This window comes from Lipotes vexillifer, unplaced genomic scaffold (assembly GCF_000442215.2).
Source record: "Lipotes vexillifer unplaced genomic scaffold, Lipotes_vexillifer_v1.1 scaffold743, whole genome shotgun sequence".
Taxonomy (NCBI): domain Eukaryota; kingdom Metazoa; phylum Chordata; class Mammalia; order Artiodactyla; family Lipotidae; genus Lipotes; species Lipotes vexillifer.
The window spans coordinates 1,188,166-1,211,715 of NW_006779070.1; the positions used below are offsets into that span (position 1 = coordinate 1,188,166).

The window sequence follows — 23,550 nt, forward strand, 5'->3', positions numbered from 1 at the left end:
GGGGCCCGGCTGCCCCGGCGGGGGGGGGGACCGGCTTGCTGGCCGGAGGGGGCTTGGGGGCCTCGCCTGCACTGGCAGGGGCACTGGGGCTGAGCACGGCCCCCTGGTTTGCCAGGACGCTAGAGGACAGGTTGCTGGCAGCGGGGGCTGAGGTCGGGGGGTCGCTCAGGTCAACGAGGGGTGCGACCTTGGGGGCTGAGGCTGGGGGGGGGGAGGTGGCGGCGACGCTGGGCCCCTTGGAAGGGGTGGCCTGGCCGGTGGGCACAGAGTTTGAATCAGGGGTGGCCGTGGCCAGGGGGGCGATACTGGAGGTGAGGGTGGTGGTCTCACTGGTGGGGCTGTTCTGAGCAGTGGCAAAGGTTTCGGTGATAGTGTCAGAGTTAGCGGTGACGGTGGTGACAGAAGGCAGCATGTCCTCAACAGTGGCTGTGGTGTCAGCAGGCAGCCTGTGGGGAGGACAGGAAGTAGAAGAGATAGACAATGAAGCTGAGACGGACAGAGAAGCCGGGAAGGGCGGAGGCCAAGGCGGGGGTCGGGGGCTGGCATGCGGGGACGCACAGGCATGGACACAGGCCCACAGAGAGAGGAGGACGCCAGAGGAAGCACATGCCCAGGCGGGCAGAAGAGGACACAGGAGACAACAGAGAACTCGGCAGTCTAATAGGGCCTGTCACCTTCCTCCCTGCTGACTCCCCTCCTGATCTGCGCGGGTCTCCCTTCCCTACAGCCCTGGCAGCCCTTTCGGACCCCTGCCTGCATCTCAACTCAGGGAGAGGCCAGCTGGAGCTCAGCGTCCACCACCGCAGGCGTCATACATAGGTCCCTGGGGACGAAGAGGGCTCCACGTGGTCCCTCAGGGCTGTGGGTGGTCCAGCCAGAGATTTTATGCTTCCATTAAACTCCATTCCTTCAAACCCACAGGACCCATGATACCCACGTGGTCATTACCATCACAGCTGGATGTGGCTTCTGACCGAGGGTCCCCAAGGCTTCCGAGACCAGGAGAACCAGGGAGCTTTTACCAGGGCCCCAGCTTCCCTTGCCCTTTTAGGAAGAAGGCAGAAAACCCTAGAATTCTTGGAAATCCTAAACAGAATCTGCTAAGCTCAGCCTCTCTCAATGACGTTCTTGTCTCCCATTTCCAGTATGTGTGTGTGACCTGGGCACAGGGTCTAGGGATCCCATGTACACATGGAGCCTTTAAGGCATCCACAGCCACCCAGGTAGAATCAAGAATGCCTCCTCTCTAGGGAGAGAGTGGGGTCAGGCGTTCCTGGCCCAGCACTCCAGAATTCTGGCCTGCCATGCTCGGCAGGGAGCCGTGGGTGGGAAGCATGGAGCTGTGCGCAGGGTGATGTGGTGGCTGTGAGGCTCTGCCGAGGAGGTGGCAGCCCGCCCCGCCCACGTACTCGGGCTCCGTCAGCGGCGTGGTCTCGTTGGGCTCTGTGTGTTTCCCTCCGTCGTGGTTTGGGGTCCGTTCCTCCTCAGTTCGCACCTCCACGATGGGTTCCTTGGACTCATCTTTCCTGTGGAGACAGCTCTGCTGGTTCCATCCCAGGGAGCTGGGGGATGCAGGGGGCTCCCAGGGAAGCCAGCTACGGCTCAGGCACCTGTGCCTCGCTCGAGGCTTGGGGGGGGGGGGGGGGGGGGGGGATCCAGAACGAGAGTCAAGTGCGGCATCTCAGCCTCCGCTCTTGCTAGCCGTGTGACCTGCTCACTCATACCTCCGTTTCCTCAACTGGAGAATGGGGCAGATAACAGTCTCTACCTTGCCTAGATGTTATGAACATTAACTGAGATAATGGATATAAAGTGCTTAGCACAGTGCCTGGCACAGTCCAGTGCTCAAGTCATCTATATTTGTATACACGTGAGTATGTACGCATATGTGTATATGTATACGTAAGTACGAACACGGATAGTATATGATGTATATATAAGTATACATGTACGCATATGTAAGTATGTATACGTGTGAGTATATGACGTATGTATACATATAAGTATATGTAAGTACATACGTGTATAAGTATAGCTATACGTATATGTAAGTAAAAGATATGTGTATATGCATGCACATACATGTATAAGTATATGACGTATGTGTGTGTATATACAGTGCCTGGCATGGGGTGGTGCTAACAACTTATTTCCTTGCTCCGTCCCTTCTCGCCTTGCTCCACCTCAGCCCCACCCAGTGACAGTCTGTGAAGGTTCCTGCTATTTGGCTCAGGATCTGTTTCTCCAGAGATGCTGGAGCACATCCTGCAGGAGGATGCTGGATCGTCCTCCAGGAGGACAGGTATTTTCATCTGCTTTGTTCATGCTGTCCCCTAATGCCTGCGGATGGTGCCATGCCCGTAGCGGCTGCACCATAAATATTTGTTGAATGATGGATGCATGAACGGCAGCAAGGCAAGTGTGTCTCTCAAATGCTGACCCCTCCATGGTAGCTCCCCTCCAGGCTTAGCTCTGACAATTCCCCTCATTTTGACCTATGGAGGGATTTCAAACGTCTATGTGATTCTAGATGTGAGGATGGGTCCAGCTGTCTGCTTTTTAAACAGGTACCCCTGAAGACCATGCTTTGAGAGACAGTTCTCTAATGCTCTGCTTCCCTCGGGGTTTCCAATGGGGAAGCTAAAGTGGCTCCCTCGCTGGGCCCCAGGCCGGGGCAGAGTCTAGCGCTCCGCAGCAGCGGGCGGGTCTGTGACCTGCTCACTCATACCTCCGTTTCCTCAACTGGAGAATGGGGCAGATAACAGTCTCTACCTTGCCTAGATGTTATGAACATTAACTGAGATAATGGATATAAAGTGCTTAGCACAGTGCCTGGCACAGTCCAGTGCTCAAGTCATCTATATTTGTATACACGTGAGTATGTACGCATATGTGTATATGTATACGTAAGTACGAACACGGATAGTATATGATGTATATATAAGTATACATGTACGCATATGTAAGTATGTATACGTGTGAGTATATGACGTATGTATACATATAAGTATATGTAAGTACATACGTGTATAAGTATAGCTATACGTATATGTAAGTAAAAGATATGTGTATATGCATGCACATACATGTATAAGTATATGACGTATGTGTGTGTATATACAGTGCCTGGCATGGGGTGGTGCTAACAACTTATTTCCTTGCTCCGTCCCTTCTCGCCTTGCTCCACCTCAGCCCCACCCAGTGACAGTCTGTGAAGGTTCCTGCTATTTGGCTCAGGATCTGTTTCTCCAGAGATGCTGGAGCACATCCTGCAGGAGGATGCTGGATCGTCCTCCAGGAGGACAGGTATTTTCATCTGCTTTGTTCATGCTGTCCCCTAATGCCTGCGGATGGTGCCATGCCCGTAGCGGCTGCACCATAAATATTTGTTGAATGATGGATGCATGAACGGCAGCAAGGCAAGTGTGTCTCTCAAATGCTGACCCCTCCATGGTAGCTCCCCTCCAGGCTTAGCTCTGACAATTCCCCTCATTTTGACCTATGGAGGGATTTCAAACGTCTATGTGATTCTAGATGTGAGGATGGGTCCAGCTGTCTGCTTTTTAAACAGGTACCCCTGAAGACCATGCTTTGAGAGACAGTTCTCTAATGCTCTGCTTCCCTCGGGGTTTCCAATGGGGAAGCTAAAGTGGCTCCCTCGCTGGGCCCCAGGCCGGGGCAGAGTCTAGCGCTCCGCAGCAGCGGGCGGGTCTGCACTCACGAGAAGGCGGCTTTGCCCTCCTCCATGTCCTTGCCCTTGGCTCCAGGCCCGGCTTTTCCGCACAGGTTGACGGCGATGCACATGAGCAGGCCACACTTGTTCAGGAAGTAGCAGGTGACATCCACGGCCACCAGCAGCAGGACGAAGGTGACGACGAGGATGCCCACGATGGCGCCCGTGCTCAGGCCTGAGGTGGGTCTGCCGTTGGCTTGCGGGGGAGGGAGAGAGGGATGGTGTTGGTTAGTACACTGAGATGCAGACCTGGAGCTGCCGAGCAACAGCCCTGGGGGTGGGGTAGAGCCCACAGGACGGCTGTGGCAACTGTGTTCAGAATGATACTTTCCCTGGGGCCTCTCTACCCCCAGATGTTGAGACAACAGCGTCTCTTTCTATCTTCAAGAGGGAGGGATGGCAGCCTCCTCTCATAGACCAGGGGACAAGGGCACAAGGCACCCACACGTCAGGAGGAGACTGGGCAATGTGTCTCCTTCCCTGCTCTCAACCCACTCAGCTGGTCTCCCCGTGAGCCCTGGGAGCTGCCAGGGACAGGGTCCCAGATGGGGTGACCCAGGGTTCCCAGGGCTTCCTTTGGGCTTGTGGTGACGTCAGGCACATCAAGACGCCCCGAGCACCTCCGTGCGTCCTTCCCCCCTTTAGGAGCCGCTCCAGAGGATCCCGGCTTTGGACCATACCCTTCTTCGTTGCACCAGGAAGATGAATGAAGCTCACTTACTCTGGAGCTATGGGGGCCTCGCCAGGCCCAGAGGCCAAGGTGGACGGTCTGGGAATACTCACCATCTGGGAGCCGGGCACGCTTGGATCAGATTTCAAGAAACCCAGCCGACTCACCCAGAGATGCACCCATGCACGACAGGCTCACTCACACAGGACACGTGCCCACCACAGACGGGCACACATTCTCACCTTTGAGCAGCGCCCAGCATCCCCGCTCTAGCTGGACTCACTGGAATGACTCAACCTCTGTGTCTTACTCCCTGGTGTCCATCTAGAATCCCCTGGGGCCCCTGGGCTATTGATGGTATCACAGAAGGACCCCAGGCTCGGCTCCATAGGGCCCCCTCGTGATTGGCGCTAGGTGCCTGCGGTGCACCCCTGACCACTTGATGATTCCCACCAGCCTCTGGGAGGCGGAAGGCTGTGCTGGGGGAAGCAAGGACCCACGCAGAGCTCTGTGGAAGCCAGTGTGGAAAACATGACCCCAGGCTGAAAAGTGGGTACCTGCTTCATTTTTCTTCTGGGAGGACAGGGTTCCAGAAGGGGCAGCCCCATCATACCACCAGACCTTGTCTGAAGCTTCCTGTGTCCTCCGGACCCACTTGGGTCACCCAGGCCTGTTGACTGCAGGCAGGAACTGTGGCCAACCCAACCTGGGTCTCACTGGGCCTTTGCTGAATCTGGGCCAGGCCCAGGGGCCTCTGGCCACATCACGTGCCAAATAATGGAAAGAACAGGTAACCCAAGGTGACAGAGATGGGCCACACACTCTGGCTCCATGTGGTTTGTGCTCCTAGGAGGCCCTCTGTGTGTCCCAGGGGCCCTGCTCAGGCATGGCGGGGCTCCTTCGACTGCTGTCCTATTCTGATGGCCCTTATTTCTAACTTCAATTCAGGGTATAGGCCACTGGCCAGCACATAAGAGACGACCACTCACAACCTAATTCCTGGCACCCAGGGCTCAGCTGGGCCTGCGCCGGAGGAGCCTCCTAGGATCTTGAATATTTTTGCCTCCTTGGGACCTTGCTTTTGCTTCCCAGCCCCTCCTCAGGCTCCCCCACTGGTCCCTTTCAACCCCACACTGAAGACACAGCCTGTTCCCCAGGAAGGCCCGAGTCTGGCAACGGGCTCCATGCTCAGAGGACCCAGCTCTGGCCATTCTGTCTCTGGGCTTTGGCAGTAGGAAACCGGCCACGGGTCCCTGCGGTCGGCTAGAGCCGGTCTTATCCCCAGTAGCACACCGTCCACTCTGCTCCCCCGTGGTACTCACACATCCACACACAAAAGCAAAGAAAGCCATGCAGGCCTTCCTGGTCCTCAGAATACCAAAGCTGCTTCCCTGAACAGGGAAGAAATACAGCCTTGGGCTTCCTCCCCATCCCATGCCTCAGGGCTGGAGGCCACCTGACACCCATACCCAATAGTGTCTACTTCCTGCAGAAGGAGCCTAAGGTATTTTTGTGGGGAAAGAATGTCTGTATTTTTGGACTCAAAGGCATTAACACCATGTTCTGAGGTTTATACATAAATATGGTTTTAGGGAACTAGTCAGGTCTCTAAGGAAGAAAAACAAACCACTGCAAAGTTGCTCCGTGTGGGAGAATCAGCCGTTATCCACCTGTGCTCTGGGCTCAGCAGACCCATCAGAGGGCTGCACTGCTCTGAAGGCCAAGGCCAACACCTCCAAGGGCCAAGAGGGCAACGAGACTGATATAAAACAGAAGGTAGGGCAATGGTCTTCTCTCGCATTTGATATAAAATTCAAATTCTTTCCCTTGGTCTAAAAGGTGCTACACGTGCTGTGGACTCTCCCACTCCTCTGACCATCATAACTCAGGGCACTGAGCCCTGCCTCCCATCCCTGTGCTCTAGCCGGGAGCAGCTCCATTCTATCTGCTCACCACGCCCAGCCTGTTCCGGTCATAGTGCCTGGCGGATGCCTTGCCTGGAACCCTCCAGCCCCGTCACCCTGTGGTGGCTCTTTGCTTTCCTGCAGGTTCAGCTCAAATGTCACCTTCTTGCAGAGGTTCCCCCCCTCCCCTGCCCCGATCTCTTATCTACTCAGGCACCTCTACTCAGTGCCTACCACATTACCCTGTTTTATTCTCTTCTTACCACTATCTGCCATTTTCTGTTCATTGGCATGCTTTTTATCTGGCTGCCCCGCCCTCTAGAATATCCTGGCAGGTGCCTTGTCTGTCTCTTGTCTCCCCAGCATCTAGAACAACCCAACTTATAAGAAATGTTCATAGAATATTTGTTGAACAAAGGAACAGTGTTTAGCCTTGGAGATGAGAACACTGTCTCCAAATATTTAAAGGTGTGTCATGAGAAGGAAGCAGTCTTATTCAGTGTCCCTAGTGGATGGCAACTACGGGGGTTGGAGGCAAAACTGAGCTCACATGAGACAGAACTAACACACAAGAGCTATTTAAGTGTGGTGTGAGCTGCCTTGGAAGAGCTCCCTGTTGCCAGGGGCATTCAAGCAGAGGCTGGAAAATCCCTTGGCCGGGATACCGTAATGCTCTGGATGAGGTTCCTGCACTGGGCAGAGCCTAGGATAGAGGATGTCTTCAGGTCTTCAACTCTAAGGGCCTGTCATTGCATGTTAGATGTCCTACAGTCCCCAGCACAGGCTACAGATTCCCTAATGTCCATGTCCTCCACAGTGTGTACCGAGCAGGACTTTTTCCTGCAAGATGATTGGTAGGTCCCATCTTTATTCATTGATTCTTATGATTTTATCTTTAGTTTAATACTAAATACCTTTTAGCATAATGTTTCTCCACCTGCAGCAGAATTCCTGGGGTGCTTTGTTAAGAATTCAGATTCTGGGGTTCCCCCATTCTACCAAGTCAGAATCTCTGGGGCTGAGGCTCAGGCTCAGGATTTGATGGAGCACCCCAGTGATTCTTACGCACCCCAGACTCTGAGGACCACTGTTTCTAAGTTTTCTGCCTGCATTACAATGAATAACAGCTGTTCCTATGACTCCCCACCCAAGGATGAGCTGTGCAGTCTTACCTGGTGGCTCTGACCTAACTGATGTACTTGATGGACGGAGAGAGAGCAAAGACTTATCCCCAAAGGACCACCCAGTTCACCATTAAGAGTCTAGACTTCCAGAGGAAGTGAGGTACCCCTCAAGCTGGAGAAAGGATGTGTGGAGCTTTTACAAAAAACTGTAAATAAAGGAAACACCGGATGCAAATGAAAGGGTACCCAAGTCAAGCCAACCTTCATTACCTCTTGGTGGCTGCTACAGAATAGTTTAGTCCAGGAAACTGGAAGGACAAAGGTTATCTCCTGCATCCTGCTTAACATTTGACAAAAGGAAAAGAAAACAACTTTGGGGTCTATCTTTGCATGACCTTCCCCTGACCTCTCCTGGCTACCCCATCTGCACACCTGCATACATAGAGTGCTTCTTGGGAGTAGTTCCTCCACAACCTCTGGGCTTAGAGCTGCGCTGAGCGGTAGGGCTATGAAGCTGGGGCTGCCCATCCTCTGTGGTTCCTGGTCTGGGAGGTGTCGGCACTGAACACCTGGCTTGCCCAAGACTGAGACCTACAAGTGCCTATGCTCATAAATGCCTCAAAATGGGAAGACATCTCCCACCTTGCAGTTGAGGGGGCCCAAGTCACTGTGTCACGGGACATCAGTGCAGAAGTGCCCTCTCCCGCGTCTGACTCTCGGAACCATTAAGCTGAGGTTCTGGTTCACTTGTCTGCTTGTTCCTTCCTGGAATCTGCTGAATACACGGTTGGTCTTGGGGCTTTCAGGAGGCATCCAACTAAGTGTGATTATAAACAGAATAGGGCTTGCCAATGAGACCTTTCTCTTAGATTCTCTCTGTCACCACGTCACTCTGTGAAGCCTCTGATATGAGGTCGTGAAGGGAGTCGTGCAATCGGGAGAACTTGCCACAGAGTTGTGGTTCTCGTGGCCCAGAGTGTGCCCCTGATACCAAGGTGACCACCTTCTGGCTCTGCAAAGGCACTTTCCCCTCACCCTGTCTGCCGGGGAAAGTCCAAGGAGGCGGTGACCCACAGCAGCTCTTAGGAGAGCTGAGAAAACTGCATTACTCCTCATGAGGAAGGGAAAGCGATTCCTTTGGCTAGAACTCCACTCAGCAAGCTACGAGTTTGGGGTCTAATTTAAAGGGCTCTCTGGGGCAATCAAAGTAATCCAGGTACCTGTGAGGTGGAGGCAAAGGGATTTTGGCACTTTGTAGGATACACAACTATCAAATAAAATCCAAACACGCTGGTGAGTTCACATGAACTGTTATTTCCTTTAATAATGCAAAGGTGTAAACTTCATCAAGGCCTCGCTGATTATCTACACAACAATGTTAGCATTCTTATTAGTAGAAAAACGTGATCCAAACCTGCCGTATAAATATTCCAAAACATGAGCAGAGAAGCCCTGTGGCGTGTCGAGATTGGGCAGCACTGAGACAGGGCGCGGGGGCAGGGCGGCTGAGCGGGGCAGCGAGCGTTCCCTCCTTCAGGGCCTGTCTCAGGGGTTCCCAGTGGGGCTGAGGGCTGCAGCCACCATGAGGGTGGCTCAGTGTCCAGTCGGGGCCGGCATGCCTGAATGCTGTCTCCCGAAAGGTTGTCCCTTACAAACCACGGGCCTATCCGAATGGAGCCAATGCAATGACCCCAACGTTGCTTCAGCTGAGGCCTGCCTGGCCCAGAATGAGCTGAGGGGACAGGGTCATGGATGTCAGGCCTCCCCACACTTTGGGCCAGATCTTCAGAAACACAGACATAGGCCCTTGCCTATGGGACTGGGACCAGGGTGGGGCAGACCTCTGAGATGGGCCCTCCTGGGTGAATATGCAACTTCTGCTGAAGATGATACCAAGAGCCTGTCGGGAGTCAGGGGACAGTGATGGGTGACCTGCATGAGGACCACCTCTCCCTCCTTTGCCTTCCTAATGGCCCTGGGATTCTACGCCGGGCCCGGAGGCACCATGGGCCTCTTCCTGATACTCTGCCTTGTGCCTAAGAACCGTGTCTGCTCCTGCTGCCATGGTGGGACGGGAGATCGGGGATCCCAGGGGAGATGTTCATGGCAGGGTCGGAGGCCAACGGGGCCAGGGCGAGAGGTGCTGCCTGGCTGACCCGTTGGGTAGCCTGTGGCCTCCGGTGTGTGTACCCGACCCTCTAAACTGCCAGCGCTGGGGACACGGGCCTGTGCCCACTGCCACGGGCAGCTCTGCCCTGCAGACCACAGGATCATTTGGATTCCCAAAGAGAAAGGCTCGTCTTTGAACATTAAAAAATGACAACAGAACCAAAAAGTAAAGAAACCAAAATGAACAAAAATCAAACTTCTGTGGAGATGCTCAGAGATGAGATATGTGGAATGATATGTGACCACAACGGAAGGGGGAGTTTTTATTCAGGAGAAGGTACCCCTGAGCTCAGACACTGACGCCACCGAGCAGGATTCACTCAAGTCTCTACGGGGAACTTTAACAAACACACCTCACTTCCTCTCCTGGGCATGTTGGGGACTACCCCCAACAGCAGAGGGGCAGCTGGCTTCCACCAGAATTTTCAAAATGTCATTGAAACCACTGACCGACAGGGGGTCGGGGCACTCGGGCAGTATGAGGCTGGCTGGGTTCCAATTTATGGGCACTCCGGGCTGGCCCTGCCTTGTGCTCTACTGAGCACGTGTGGGGAGGGGGCGTGACTCGCGCCAGGCTCACAGTGGATGCTTCCAACCTGGGGACTGATGCTTACATGATAATGTGGGTCACAGTTGGGCCACATCCGCCAAGACATGAGGTCTGTGGCTGATTGTAACCATGCAGCAGGTATCACCCTGACTGGGAGACACGCACCTTCCAGAACCCATAGGTGCTGGGCACATCCAGGTTGGCCCTGTTCACAGAGCCAGCGTCAGGTGCTGGTTGTACTAGCAGAACCAAAGCGCCTCCCAGGATGTTGGATCAGCCCCAGAAAATACTCAACAAATCCTAGTTCTTCCGCTGCATGGGCAACAGGGTGACTTGCTTTGCCCATCATGCCAGTAAAATGCTCCGGTGAATCGCAGCGGGCTTACCAGGGGCACTTAAATGCAAGCGAAGCCAACTACTTATTGAAGGGCAGCAGAGGAGCACAGGGTTACAATGGGGAAACGGGGTGATTTTAACAATCTGATGCAAGCTTTAGAGAGTACTTAGAAATCCTTCTCTGCTACATCATTTTCAGGTAAGAACCAGAAATGCAACCAGTAGCAGATGTGCAGAAACTTTTCTGTAAACCTAGTGCAATGGTTTTTTGTTTTTGTTTTCTTTATATATATATATATATAGAGAGAGAGAGAGAGAGAGAGAGAATTTAAAGAGAAGAGCTCCCAAACATTTTTATACTGCTATGAAAAGGGGGGTAAACTCCTTATGGAGTGGCACAAAAGTATCTGTGAAGGGTAATAAGTGTGGAGGTCCAGCTTTTTCCAATTGCCAAACCTTCCTCTTGCACAGAGAGCTTGGTGGTGTGGCCATGGCAGTCCTGACAGATTCTTCCAAAGGGGGCACTGACCATTCTCATAGAAACCGGGCTCTTAGGCAAATTTAGTTTTTTGGCATTCAAGTTCCTAACAGAGCAAGAGAAGAGTCACTGCAGAGAAAAGCAATGAGACAAAGGTGGAGGACGTGGTGGAGCCTCCCAAGGTCGCTGCAGGTGCCAAGCAATGGGTCCCCAGAGAGAATGTGGTTGTTTAAAAACAAATGTGGCAGTGGGGATGTCCCAGTGACGTCCAAGGTGATATGTGTGACGACAGACACAGGAAAGGGAGGGGGAAGGAGGAAAGAGAAGGAAGAGACAGAAACAGAGAAAAAAAAAATAGATAAAAAGAAAAAAAAATAGGTCAAATATAGAAAATGCAAGAATCAAAGGTTAATTCAACTTTGTAAATTAAACTGACAAAGGTTAGAGAAGAGCTCAGTGCCGTATTATCACCATAAGGCCAGTTCCTAAGCTCAGCAAGGCCAGAAGCAGCACAGCGGGGTGAATTCAGGGGTTAGGGGTCAGCGAGCAAATGAAATTAAAGTGAGAGAACAGAAGCCTCCACAGGCAAATACAAGAGTCTGATTAGGAAAGTGTTACCTTTGATAAGGGGAGGGTTCTAAGATGCAGTCAGGAGTCTCCCCACAGCCTCCTAGCCTCTAGAGCTTTTTACACGTTGGGGTAGAGATGCATCTGATCACTGCAGTATGTGCAGCAAACTGTATGCAAGGATGGGGGCCACCTTTTCAGCAAAAATCGGACTCTTCTTCCTACTGCACGATCCCCCCACCCATAGCGCTCTTAAAGAGAATCTAGCTCTGCACCTCTCACCTCCACCACCCACTGACCAGAGAATTCCACCGGGAACGTACATCTCGTAATTCAGAGGTTTTATTCGCAGGTCCCAGGGAAGTCCAACCAAGCAACCTCCTTCTAAAACCTATGCAGTAGAGCCTGAAGCCCTCTTGGGGAGGTGAGTAGCCCCTCCAACCCTCCCATTTAACTGGGAGCCTGGGAGATTAGCCAGAAGGACTCTGACAACCCCGGTGGGCAGGACTCGGGGGACTGGTCTTCCCAGAATTTCTGTATCTGACACCCAGTGGCCCCAACCTCTCCAACCCCAGAAGCTGATGCCGCTGGCAGTACCCAGCCTGGGAACGCAGCGTGTTGGAATCACCACCTACGAAGTCTTACCCGAGGAAACAGATGCCAGTAGAAATCTGTCTCACTGCAAAGGAATCACTCAAGGCTTCTCACTCTCCCATCTCCTAAGTGCCCCGTCAAAGCCGAGCAGATCTGAACACTCCCACCAGACTGTCAATTCCAGGGAAAAACTGACCCAAGAATGCAGAGAAAGAAGGGGCAGAGAATAGAAAGGGCCACCTCTATTTGGACAGCCTATGAAGCAGTGAGGAGAACATTGTTTAGTCACAACCAGATGCCTTGTCTTCATCACTGACCACGTGACCAGTGCCTGCAGAGAGACACCCACCCTAGCCTATGCTAAGGGGCCTCCCTGTCAATGCAGAGCGGAGGGCCATGGACACTTCTCATCTATGGCCGCCAACTCCCTGGGGGCCCGCACACATCTATCAGACACACACACTCACGCGCAACCAACCACCGGGAAGCACACACTGATCTTACTTTGTTGCTGCTCGGCCAACGCACTTCTGCACACACAGCCCTGTGTCATAGTAGCCCATGTCCTTTCTGGGCTCTCTCCCTCTGGAAACAGCAATCGTGATCAATGAGCTGAGAGCTGGGGGCAAGCACTCTAGACAGGACAGGCATAATGGAGGCCAGACGAAGGCCACCGGGAGGTTGGAGCATCTTCCTACCATACTTGGACACTGCAGAGCGTTTATGGGGACCCCTCCACTAGGCTGCAGCTGCATGTTCTATGCCCACCTCTCCTGCCTGTGGTTGGCATATGGCTGCTCTGGAAAAGCAGAGAGGAGCGATGAAGATCTCTTTCAGCTCTGAGGAATTAGGTCATTGAGGAGACTGGCCATCAGAAGCAAGGCAGCTGGGCCAGAAAGCAGAGCTCTCACTTTATTCCCACACTTGAGCTGGTCCTGGATCCCTAGAGACAGATCTGCATCTCCTGGGAGAGCTGCTCCCATCCCGGCCTCTAACAGACTGGACTGCCTTTCATGGATGGGGGTTTCGAGCGTCTACTTTCTCCACTTGTTCTGTTTCAAGTGGCTCGGTTTAATCTTTGTTTCAATTGAGAGGCCCTTGGCAGGGAGGATTTTTAACTAACTAACTAACTGGGCACCATATGTCCCTTCTCTTGGGGTTTCCACAGAGAAGAGATTTGGACCACAGTTGTGCAGGTAAGCAAGCATCAGATAGAAAGTGCTTAAAAACAGTTACGTGGTCCTTGTACGAAATGGTAGATAGCAGATAAAGTCTCGAAAAAGGATCCTTCCTCAACCAGCATCCAAAGCCTGGCTGGAGCTGGGGTCTTTCCCAACTGAGGGGTCCCACGGACTGTCTTATCATCAGTCCTGCAAGGCTGAATGACACAGGACCTTCACTCAGGAGGCTTGGCCAAGCCTTCCTGGGGGTCCAGTCCATCTCAACCTACTGCACAGCTAGGTACAAAGCAAAACTAAGCTTTGCATGGGCAACCGATCATGAGGATGGCTGTAAGCAAGCGAGTTGTCAGGGGCTGTTCAGGCACATTAGGAGGTGCGGCACTTGCGCATTAATCCAAAGCAGGAAACTCACAGAAAGCAAAGCCGTCATACCTGGGATGGCTGTGGGCTGGGCCGAGGTCCTGAACACAAAGTGAGCTGCTTTGGACTTTCCCTGCTGGTTCTCAGCCACCACATAGACCTCGTACTCGGCATTCCAGTCCAGGGACTTGAGCATGACGTGGTCACTGCCAGATGGGAGCCTGATCTCTGGTTTCCATTCGGAGGAGACCTTCTGGGAGAAACCGGCAAGAAAGATACAAGATACCAGAAAGCTTTAGGTGAAATAGCTGCTAAGACCGGCTAACAGGAGGAACATAAGGGAGTCAGTAACGACTGGTGCAAAACAGAAATAAAAACCAAAGATAGGACATGGTCTTTATTCTTAACCAGCCTGAAAAACCCAAAGGTAAATGATCATGCAGGTCAGGAGGTCAACCTTGCATGCCTGCAAATACAAACAGCGGCAGACTGCCAGTGTGGCATGGGGCCAACTCTTCAATGTCCTGTGCACCACCTTGAGAGCGTGCAGGGACCCAAGCTACACTCTGGCATGCTGGCCCATGGCCTAAGGATGACCTAGAGAGTAATCCAACAACTGTGTTTCTTGTCCTGTTTCAGGATGTTGGTCACACTCAGGTGTGTGACTCACCTCCGTGACATGGGAACACTGCACAGATTCCACTTTTATTATTAAAAATAAAAACTATCATTTATGGAACACCCACTACATGCCAGGCATTGGACTAGAGGCTTTCTGCACATTTTCTCACTGCATCCCTACAACAAGCTTGCAAGTGCTTTTGCCTGGCCCTTACTAAAGCTGATGACGGGGAAGGGAGGGAGAGGTCAGGTGACTTCCCCAAGCCACATGGGCAGTCGAGCTGTGGCCAAGAGCCTCTGGGCCCAAAGCCTTTCGTAGAAGGGAGCTCAACACACATCTACTGCACTGAACTGGATTGTCCTACTCCATGCAGTGTGACCTGGTCTCTGAGACTGGAGCTGGAGGTGTCACAGGTGTGAATTCTTCTGTCAGGTCCAAGGCTGAGTTGCCCAGCGTGCCTACAAGGTACACTCAGCTCATCAGAGCACTGCCCAGGGCATAATTTCAGGCACGAAGCTGGAGTTATAGGTGCCCCTCTTTTCTCAAATGTTCTTTCCAGTTCTATCCTACATGTTTGCCAGTGAGTTTGTTCTGGGTGGGAGCTGTTGACACATGTCTACTGGATGATGGGCTGCTCTCTGGAAGAGCAGAACATGCTAGCAGTGTCGCCTGGAAGGTGGTCTAGCCCATGGCTGAGGCTGGAGGAAGAGTTACATTATAGGAAAGCCAGCCGTCTTCCTGGAAAATTGCTTTGTACCAGCCAAAGAGATACCTTTAGGAATGGGATAGCACTCGTGTCATGGCCATGACCAGTGTGGGGAAATGCTGGAAGGGGGTGCTTATGTCCTCAGAGTCTAACTGGAGGCCAGGCTGTGGCTCTAAGTTGGCTCCTGAGCGTGTCAGCATGTGCCCCATTTTAATTTAAAATGAAGAAATTCAGCTGTTTTTGTTCTCTTTCTCTGAAAGGCTTCTTTCCTTGGCAAACATCATTACAAAAGAGAGAGCCAGAATATAAAGCAAACATTACGTTACGTAATACATATTAATAATATATAATAATAGTAATGTTCAGCAAATGTTAGGATTTTGAGGTGGAAGAGAGAGGACAGTTTAGGTTATTGAATCTAACATATCCCAGTGTTTTGCCCCAGTTGTCTTTTAAAGGCAGGCCTGCCTGGCACAGCTGGGACGGCTCTTCTGGAACACTGACACCTGATGTGGCCTCATAAGGGAGATATTTCCAGCCCCAGCCTGCATCATAGCAGTGATTATCACAGTTACCATGTACAGAGTTTTCCAAGTGTCAGGCACATTTCAGGTTCTTTGCTTATGTTATAACTAATCTTTACAACAGCTCGATAAGCTCTCTCCATTTTATTGATGGAGAAATGGAGATTATGGAAGACTGGGTGACCTATTCAGGTCCCATGCTGCTAAATGGTAAAGCTGGAATTGGGTCCCATGTCTGTTGGGCCACATCAGCATAACAACACATAATAACATCCTCCCCCCACACTGCCCACTTCCAGTGGGCTCCATGGGACCACCTGCCCAGTCCCTGAATCCTACTCCACAGCAAGGAAACCACAGGGACCTCTCAGATGGTGGTGCCTCTGGGCTGGGCCTTAGGAAAGTCAACTGAGGCTCCTCCTCCAACATCAGGCTCACGCCTGAATTCACAGTTAAGGAGGAGAGGGTTGAGTGGACTGACAGGCTGCCCAGCGGCTCAGACGTGTGCCCGGGAGGGCTCTGTGCTGCGCAGACTCTCTGTAAACATAACCAGGTTAGGGCTCCCATGGCACTTCAAGCAGGGCTGATCAAAAGGCAGAGAGGGAGTAAGTCAAACTTCCTGGGAAAAGCCTATTTTGGGGGCTATCTGAAGAAAGAAAGCTCCTCTCAAGTTCATTATTTTCTACGGGCAAGAAATCCTAGCAAGAGGCTATTTCCAATGCTCAGATGCTGCCTCTAAACGTCTCAGCAATTGGTTGTGGAAGGCAATGGCCAAGGGTCATTCTAAAACCAAAAAAACCCAAAAAGCCACAATGGGGTGATTTTCAGTTTGGGGGTTGGGGATGACAGGTGGAATGTCAGAAATCTTAGATGGGTGGTGGGCAAACCCAGAAGAAAAGGCTTAAGGCCAGGCTCATTGGTAGCCGGACAGCAGGGTGACAACAGTTCAGGTGGGCTGCACGAGCACTGGGGGTGGGGTGAGGGAAGGAGCTGGTTTAGGACCTGAGGCAGCCCAGGCCGGGGGCTAAGGACCCCGTCTCTTCAGGCACACAGACCTGGATTCAAACACTGGCTGCCTGGCTGTATGAGTCATGCGGTCACTGACTGCATAAGCCTCACTTACTTCCTCTGTAAAGTGGGGATAATCATTAAGACCAACTTCGTAGGGTTCTTGGGGAGAAGAAAATGCATGTGATCATGGACCTGCCCGCCTGGCCTATGATGCACACTTTATCCAAGTGTGATTATCAGATATCAGTATGTTATTTGCAAAAAGTACTGGGTGATGGCAAGATAACTTCGTAGAAAAATTTAGGAAGCAGAAAAATCAATCATGGAATGGATTTGTCATCACCAAAATCATTTTAGAGGTTTTAAAATGGTCTCAGTGTGTTCATCCATGCTATACGTAGCACAGAGGACCATATTCAATATCCTATGATAAACCATAATGGAAAAGAATATTAGAAAAAGAATGTATATATATGTATAACGGAGTCACTTGGCTGTACAGAAGTAATTAGCACAACGCTGTAAATCAACTGTATTTCAATTAAAAAATATAAAATAGGGGACTGAAAAAAAAAATGGTCTCAGCGTAGACATGACCTAAAGGCTGCAAGTCAATCTTGGAATGTTAAACCCTAACCCGGACCCAGGAGCCACCTGCCAGGCACAGAGGCCGCCCCTGCCCTCCTGGGCTTTGCACGCTGCTGCTCCAAGAAGGCAGGTGTCAGGGTTGCGGGGTGGTGTGACGCCCAGGAAGGAGGCCACTCACCGCTCGGTACTTGACCAGGTAGTGTCGGATCGGGGAGCCGCCGTCATCCTGCTTGATCAGGTTCACCTTAATAGAGTTTCCATCCTCTCCCATCTGCCCTTCGAGCTTAGGTGCACTGGGTTCCCCTGAAACAGCCACGTAATTCGCATGACATTTTCATCCACAAAATGAAAATCCAATCCAACAGAATGGGAGGTAGTGATGGGCTGGGGATGGCCTCTTGCTTTCTCAGCAGTTCAAATGGTTAAAAGCAGTACATATAAAACTCTGAATTCCAGTTGGATGCCTCAGACTTAGCCCAAACTGAGAATGCCTTTTGGGAATGTTCTGGGAAACCGCCTTCCCTACTAGCATAGTTCTTTTACCATTTTAGAGAGAAGTGGGGTTTTTTTTTGTTGTTGTTGTTGTTTTTTTCTGTCACGTGCCTGTATTTTCTTTTAGCTGCTCTTACAACTGCAGATTTAACTTTTATGAACCTGGTACATTTTGAGGAACAGTCTGAAATATGGGAAAATGTAAGCATTTAAGGAGAAAACTTACACCCATCAAATAATTTTTCAAAGCAGCCCAGTTTTTTTTCCCTGGATATACGATTCATCCCAGCGGTCTAATCCCTAACTGGGGTGGAATGATGCTGCATTCTTCTGACCATCTTTGTATGAATTAAATTTTATTACTTAGATTCATTAAAAAAAATAACGAGTTTCCAGTTGTGATTAAGTAAAGCACGAGTTGCTGCAGGCAAGTTTCTTGTAAGTATCCTGCATTTGCGGCTCAACAGCCTGAGTGATAATCCTTGGTACCTTGTATTGATGGAACGATCATTAAGATCTTTTTATTTGTGAGAAGAGAGAGGGAAATATGTCTTTAGCATTTCTCAGCAGAAAAAAGTCAATGTTTCTCTTTTCCTTGCAGTAGAACTCTGAATCCAAGGTCGAGAAGAAAGATGAGCTTGTATGTGACAAACTACCAGGGCTGGGATGGTTCTTCAGGAAGATGGCGATTTACTTTAAGAGAAACTATTTCATTAGTATATGTTGAAAGCAATGAGATGAGAGAATATCTGTTATAAAAAGTTAAAATGAAGATTTAAAACACTTGGGAACCCTGTACTTCCTGTGAAAGCATCTCTGTATCTATTTCATGACCTCAGAAAATTTGGAGAGCCTATATAAAAGAGTTACCTTCTGGGTGGGTGGTCCTCACTTGTTCTCTGGAAGACAGAATCACAGACATGGGATAGGAGAGCCAGGGAAGGCTTGTCACCAGGCTTTGGGCCTCATCACCCACAGTGTACCTTTGGTAATTTAATAAGAAGGCTGCTGGTAAGGTCAGTCCAGCCCACCGTCCTCACTCAGCTACTCTGAGAACCTACAGTGGCCGAGTGTCCTACTTTTCCCTTTGAGACAAGGAGGAACCAGAGACAAAGCTAACAAGAGCCCTGCTACTCGGCCTGGGTCGGCAGCACGCACACCACCTGGAAGTTCAATTAACAGGATTGCAAGGCGATCTTGGTGCACACGTACTAGTCATGGGGACACATAAAAGCAACAACAGGGAGGCTGTGTAATCTTAATGTCTGAGGGATAAAGTATTTAGGAAAATTTGTGCTTATTATTTGTTTTCTTCAATCAGTAATTAAGGAAAAAGAAAAAGAAAAACAAAAAGATAAAAGGGCTTCAGGTGAAGACATGTCCTGCTTTTACGCCACTATCTAGCCACCAGCACCAACTATTCAGTGGAAAGTACTTAGAGATGTGGTTTAGATAATGTCAAGGTGCGTACGCTTCTCAAATTCTTTTGGACCATTCTAAGTCTTAGATAATATTTCAGTTATGTCTTATACCATTAGAGATATCCAGTGCCAAAAAGAAATTCAAAGTGGAGTATATTTTAGAGTAGGGAAGGAGGTCTGTGTAGATTCAACGATGCTGAACAACGGAATAGGAGATGCAGTAGAACTTTACAAATTCCACTCTCTTGCTCAGTTAGAGTGACCACCTCATCCTGGTTAGCCTGTGACTTTCCAGGCATTAGCACTGCAAGTCCTTTACCATGGACAAACCCTTAGTCCCAGGTGAAACGGGATGTTGGTGACCCTGGAGTGAATGAAGACTTACATTAATCATTATAACTTTCTGTATTCAGAATTGCAACACTGACTCTGGGATTAATGGTCTCTTTGCCTTCAGAAGGAGGGAAGGAGGTGGCATCAGCGGTCCTTCCAAGACACCCACCAGGCAAGGACCTAGTCCTTCCCCCGAGGCCTCCTAGGAAGGGAAATAGAGATTATTCCACTGGGGCTGCTCTGTCTGTACCTTCCTTACTATTTTCTCTCAGATTTGAGCCATAAGGCTCTCCAGGGCTGAATCAATACAGCAAAACATTGAACCTTGCTTTGGGGGGAGTGTCTACTTAGAAGAGGGGCTTTCTCCGATGTTGTGAAGCTCCCTTTGGAACTGAATGCTAAGGATGCCACAGTGGAGCTCAGGGGGTCTAGTGCCTTGGCTAGGTCACTGCCTCAGTCTCCACATTTGCAAAATACCAGATGCTCCCAGGGGCGTCTCCTCACTCTGATATCACCGTGACACTGTGACAGTCACTGTGCTAGGGCGAGCTATCAAGAACACCTTGGCTATTTTCATGATGCTGTAAAACACAGAACCCTAAATCTAGGGTGTTCAGTCAATTTTAGGGAGATGCACCACAAGATCAACAATTCCATATCACTTAGGCACAGAGATGCCCATTTTTCTACAATCTTAAAAAAGTTATCTCAAAAAATTCCTGTCTTTGAAAAAAAGACCCCAAGAGTCTTCAAAGACATATGAACAAAAATCTAGACAAGGAATCCCTGCAAAAACCAAGAGCCCCGATGAAGGTGCTGTCCTATTTTTGGATTTGTTTCAGAAAAAATATAGTGGGAATCACAGAGCAACCACTAAAAATTATACCACAGTTAGAACATAGTTCTAACATTTATAAAAGTTAGAACACTATAATTTGCCACCATTTTAGCTGAGTGACTACCACGTAACTCTGATGTGTATTGCTTTCTCATAGAATTTAGAGTATTTTATATCATATCATTTAGAGTGCTTTAAAGATAATTTATTCATCAAATGCACATTCAGTATGTACTAAGTACCGGGTAGTCCATTAGGCTTTCGAGTTTCAAAGGTGATTAAGACAAGGTTTTGTTTGACAAATGAAAAAACTTGTTATTCAATTATTATTCAATTCTTTGCATGGTGGGGCCCTTGTACAGAAATCTAACCCTTCCTACGACAGTATTTCTAAAGGATGGTCCTATTCAACTAATATCATAGAGATCTGAACCAACGTTATGGCCATGCAACTTGTTCTAAGGACATACAGATGTGGAAAGAGAAATATTTGTTTAATCAATTGTCTTACTCATCTTCAAATGTCTATTGGCAGCGAATTTTTTTAAAATTAGAAATGGGGTTAGAGAAACAATTTCCTTCTGCAAAAAGAATGTTCCAGCCACGCCTGAGAAGGGAGGGGGCTGACACCAAAGAAATGGGCCTGGCATTCAGGAGGCTTGCTGCTTTATTGAACACATTAAGAGAGGAAATTATTTAGAGGGTCCCAGCGTACACTCTGTTCTGAGATGGCTGCTCTGATTGAAATCATTATGGGTAATTTCAGCAAAACCAATACTGTAATTATTTGTAAATGCTGGTTTGCAATTCAGCAGCAATCGGCAGGTGGCGCCAAGAAAACCCCTGGGGTTAATTATACCCTCTGAGTTTAGCTTCAGCCATGAGTCAAATTTATTTCCCTAAATATTTTATGTAAAGACTAAAACAGTGGTATTTGTAAAAATAAACCTTGTCAATAACAAATATGAACTATCAGGCAGTTCTGGTATTTTCTAGAAGAATGTAAATCGTGTATGCAAGAAAAAGAATGTACCAGAGAGACCGCATACAGTCAAAAATATTACTGGCAGGCCCTATAAATTCCCCTTAGAAACCGTAATTGAAATGTGTATTTCTGGCCATGTAGATTGCAGGTTCTTCTTTGTAATTATGGTGCTACTGGCCCTAAAATCAGAGTCAGCTTCATGTCTTTCTCCTCGTCAGCAGAAGCCCTGGGACCAGAAAACTACTGCTGGATATCTGAATTCCACAAAAAAAATTCTAGCAAACCCAGGGCCTTTGAACAGCAACTATGAATTCTGGAAGGAAAACAATATTCTACTTCTCACTCAAAAAGCGCAAGGACCAAGAGTTGTATGTTCTGAATGAAATGCTGAGGGGCCAATAGGCTGAGACAGGCTGGACCTGGGTTCTGTCTTCACCCACTTTGTTTTCTCTCCCATCAGGACCCACACAGGGTTTGGTGCATCTGAGAAGAAACCCAATGATGGTTGTAGGGCCTGCATTAGAATCTTTTACTACCAAAAAGGATTGTCTGGCATTAAAAATACTGTTCGTTCTGTTTCTCCTGATGCCTGTTCCCCTTTACTGATTATTTCTTATAAGCAATTTGAAACTGTTTCAAAAAGTCCAAAATGTATGATTAAGCTGTTCTGGTATGACGCTTGTTTGATGTTTCCAATTCAAGAACATTTAAAATTACATCAAGGAGTTCAAAGTTTGATTGGTCCTTATGGGATCAGCAAATTACCAAAGGGAATCAGGACTTAGTTATTAGACCACCAACTCTCCTTCCTCAGACCAACCTCTTAGCCCTAATGTCAAACAGACGAATGTGATCTATGCCACATACACTCCTGGACCCTCAACATCTCCCTGATGCCGCTTTGGCAGCCTACCTGGCTATTCTAGTCTAAGGTGGTTTTCCAGTACTCCCAAAGAGCAGCCCGCAGTGCGTGGACTGGCATCCATTTGTCTCGAGCATCGCTCCCCCACATCAGGCCCCTGGAGTAAAGCGTTCTTTTTCTCCTGAGCGCTTGTCTCTTAATTGTTAAGGATTTGCTGTGCTAGCATGACCTGACTCTTTGCCATCCTAGTCCCTGGCTCTGGGGAGTGCTGGGGTACAGAACGAGCGGATATGGGCGTGGCCAGGTCCCCCACTTCTACAGAGAAAGGATGCTTGGCTCTCTGCGGCCAGGCTCATGGAGGGATCCAGTCCACAAATCTTCCCAGCGTGAGTTTGACCGAACCACAGAAGTACCAATTTCCTTTTCGTGGGTGTCATGAAAACACCAACAGATTCATTGATCAATTAACTTTGTTTCATCATCCTAAAAAGAAAATACGACCACAAAGGTATGGCTTGTGGTTATGGGGGCTGATCCAGGCTGAGGAAGTTAGGACAGAAATAACTGCCGTCACCAACAATTAACTTGGCTCCTGCCTCCGACGTCACAAGGTGGGTGCGTGAACATCTCCAACACTATTTCATGGACGTGAGATTCGTTATTAAGAAGTATGAGGCTCCTGGGAGGTTTTAGCCCTCATACTGGTAAACCCTAGGGAAACGGGCACTTTCTGAACCCCGCGGTCCCTGCCCACAGGATCCGGGCTGATATACATCACTGCCTTGGTCCCCTCATGCTAGCTTTCTATCCTGGTAACCACCAGTGCTGGGAATCCTTAGGAATAAAGGCAATTAGAGCAGAACCCCTGGTGAAAAGTCTATGTCGACCTGCCAAAGACCGAGGCAATCCAGACACACAGCTGTAAAAAATAAAGGACGGGGCAGTGGAAGGGATGGTTAGTGATGTTTTCGATCTAAGAAGGAAGAATGGGTGCTAAAGTGTTTAGTTCATCAGAATCAGCATTTCCTAGTACAAGTCAGTGTCAGTAGCTAAAGAAAAAAAGATCATTATAAATGGGTGGGGAGGGATCCATGCTCAAACATGCAGCACACGAACAGGGGGGTGCAGGGGGCATCTCATCACATACATGCTGGTGGGAAGGGAGTCCCATTTATGCAGAGTCCTCGGTAGCTGATGGAGGCACGGAGGAAGCGGGACCCGCAGTTGTGTGATGTCATGATACCAGAAATAAACTTTGGCATCAGGGGCTCAAATTTACACTTCCAACAAACCCATGCCTGTGCCCTTGGGCCAGGTGTCTGAGCTTCCCTGCCATGGACCCCTCCCTGCAGAGCTCCGTGGGCTCAGGGGCCAAGTGGCCCTGGGCTGTGCTCAATGCCTGTGTTCATCTCCCTTCTTCTGGATGGAAACAGAAGGTGCACGGACACCTGCCATACGTTAATCACATCGTAGGCAACTTTGTGGGGGGGGGGGGGGGGGGC

General features: G+C 49.7%; 1 protein-coding gene across 7 annotated transcripts in view; it reads right to left on the reverse strand.

Moving 5' to 3' along the window:
• NCAM1 (neural cell adhesion molecule 1) overlaps nt 1–23,550 on the reverse strand; it is a 328,666-nt gene that overhangs the window by 3,963 nt on the left and 301,153 nt on the right. For 4 of the 7 annotated variants that reach the window (XM_007452216.1, XM_007452215.1, XM_007452219.1 and 1 more), the window contains 4 exons: nt 17,296–17,420; nt 13,739–13,916; nt 3,722–3,929; nt 1,410–1,526 (listed from right to left, as the gene is read on the reverse strand). In XM_007452216.1, coding sequence (XP_007452278.1) covers nt 1,410–1,526; nt 3,722–3,929; nt 13,739–13,916; nt 17,296–17,420 — 628 coding nt within the window. Of the gene's footprint in view, nt 1–1,409; nt 1,527–3,721; nt 3,930–10,803; nt 11,151–13,738; nt 13,920–17,295; nt 17,421–23,550 lie in introns of those variants that run through there. The other 3 variants (XM_007452220.1, XM_007452221.1, XM_007452217.1) reach the window with 2 other exon arrangements.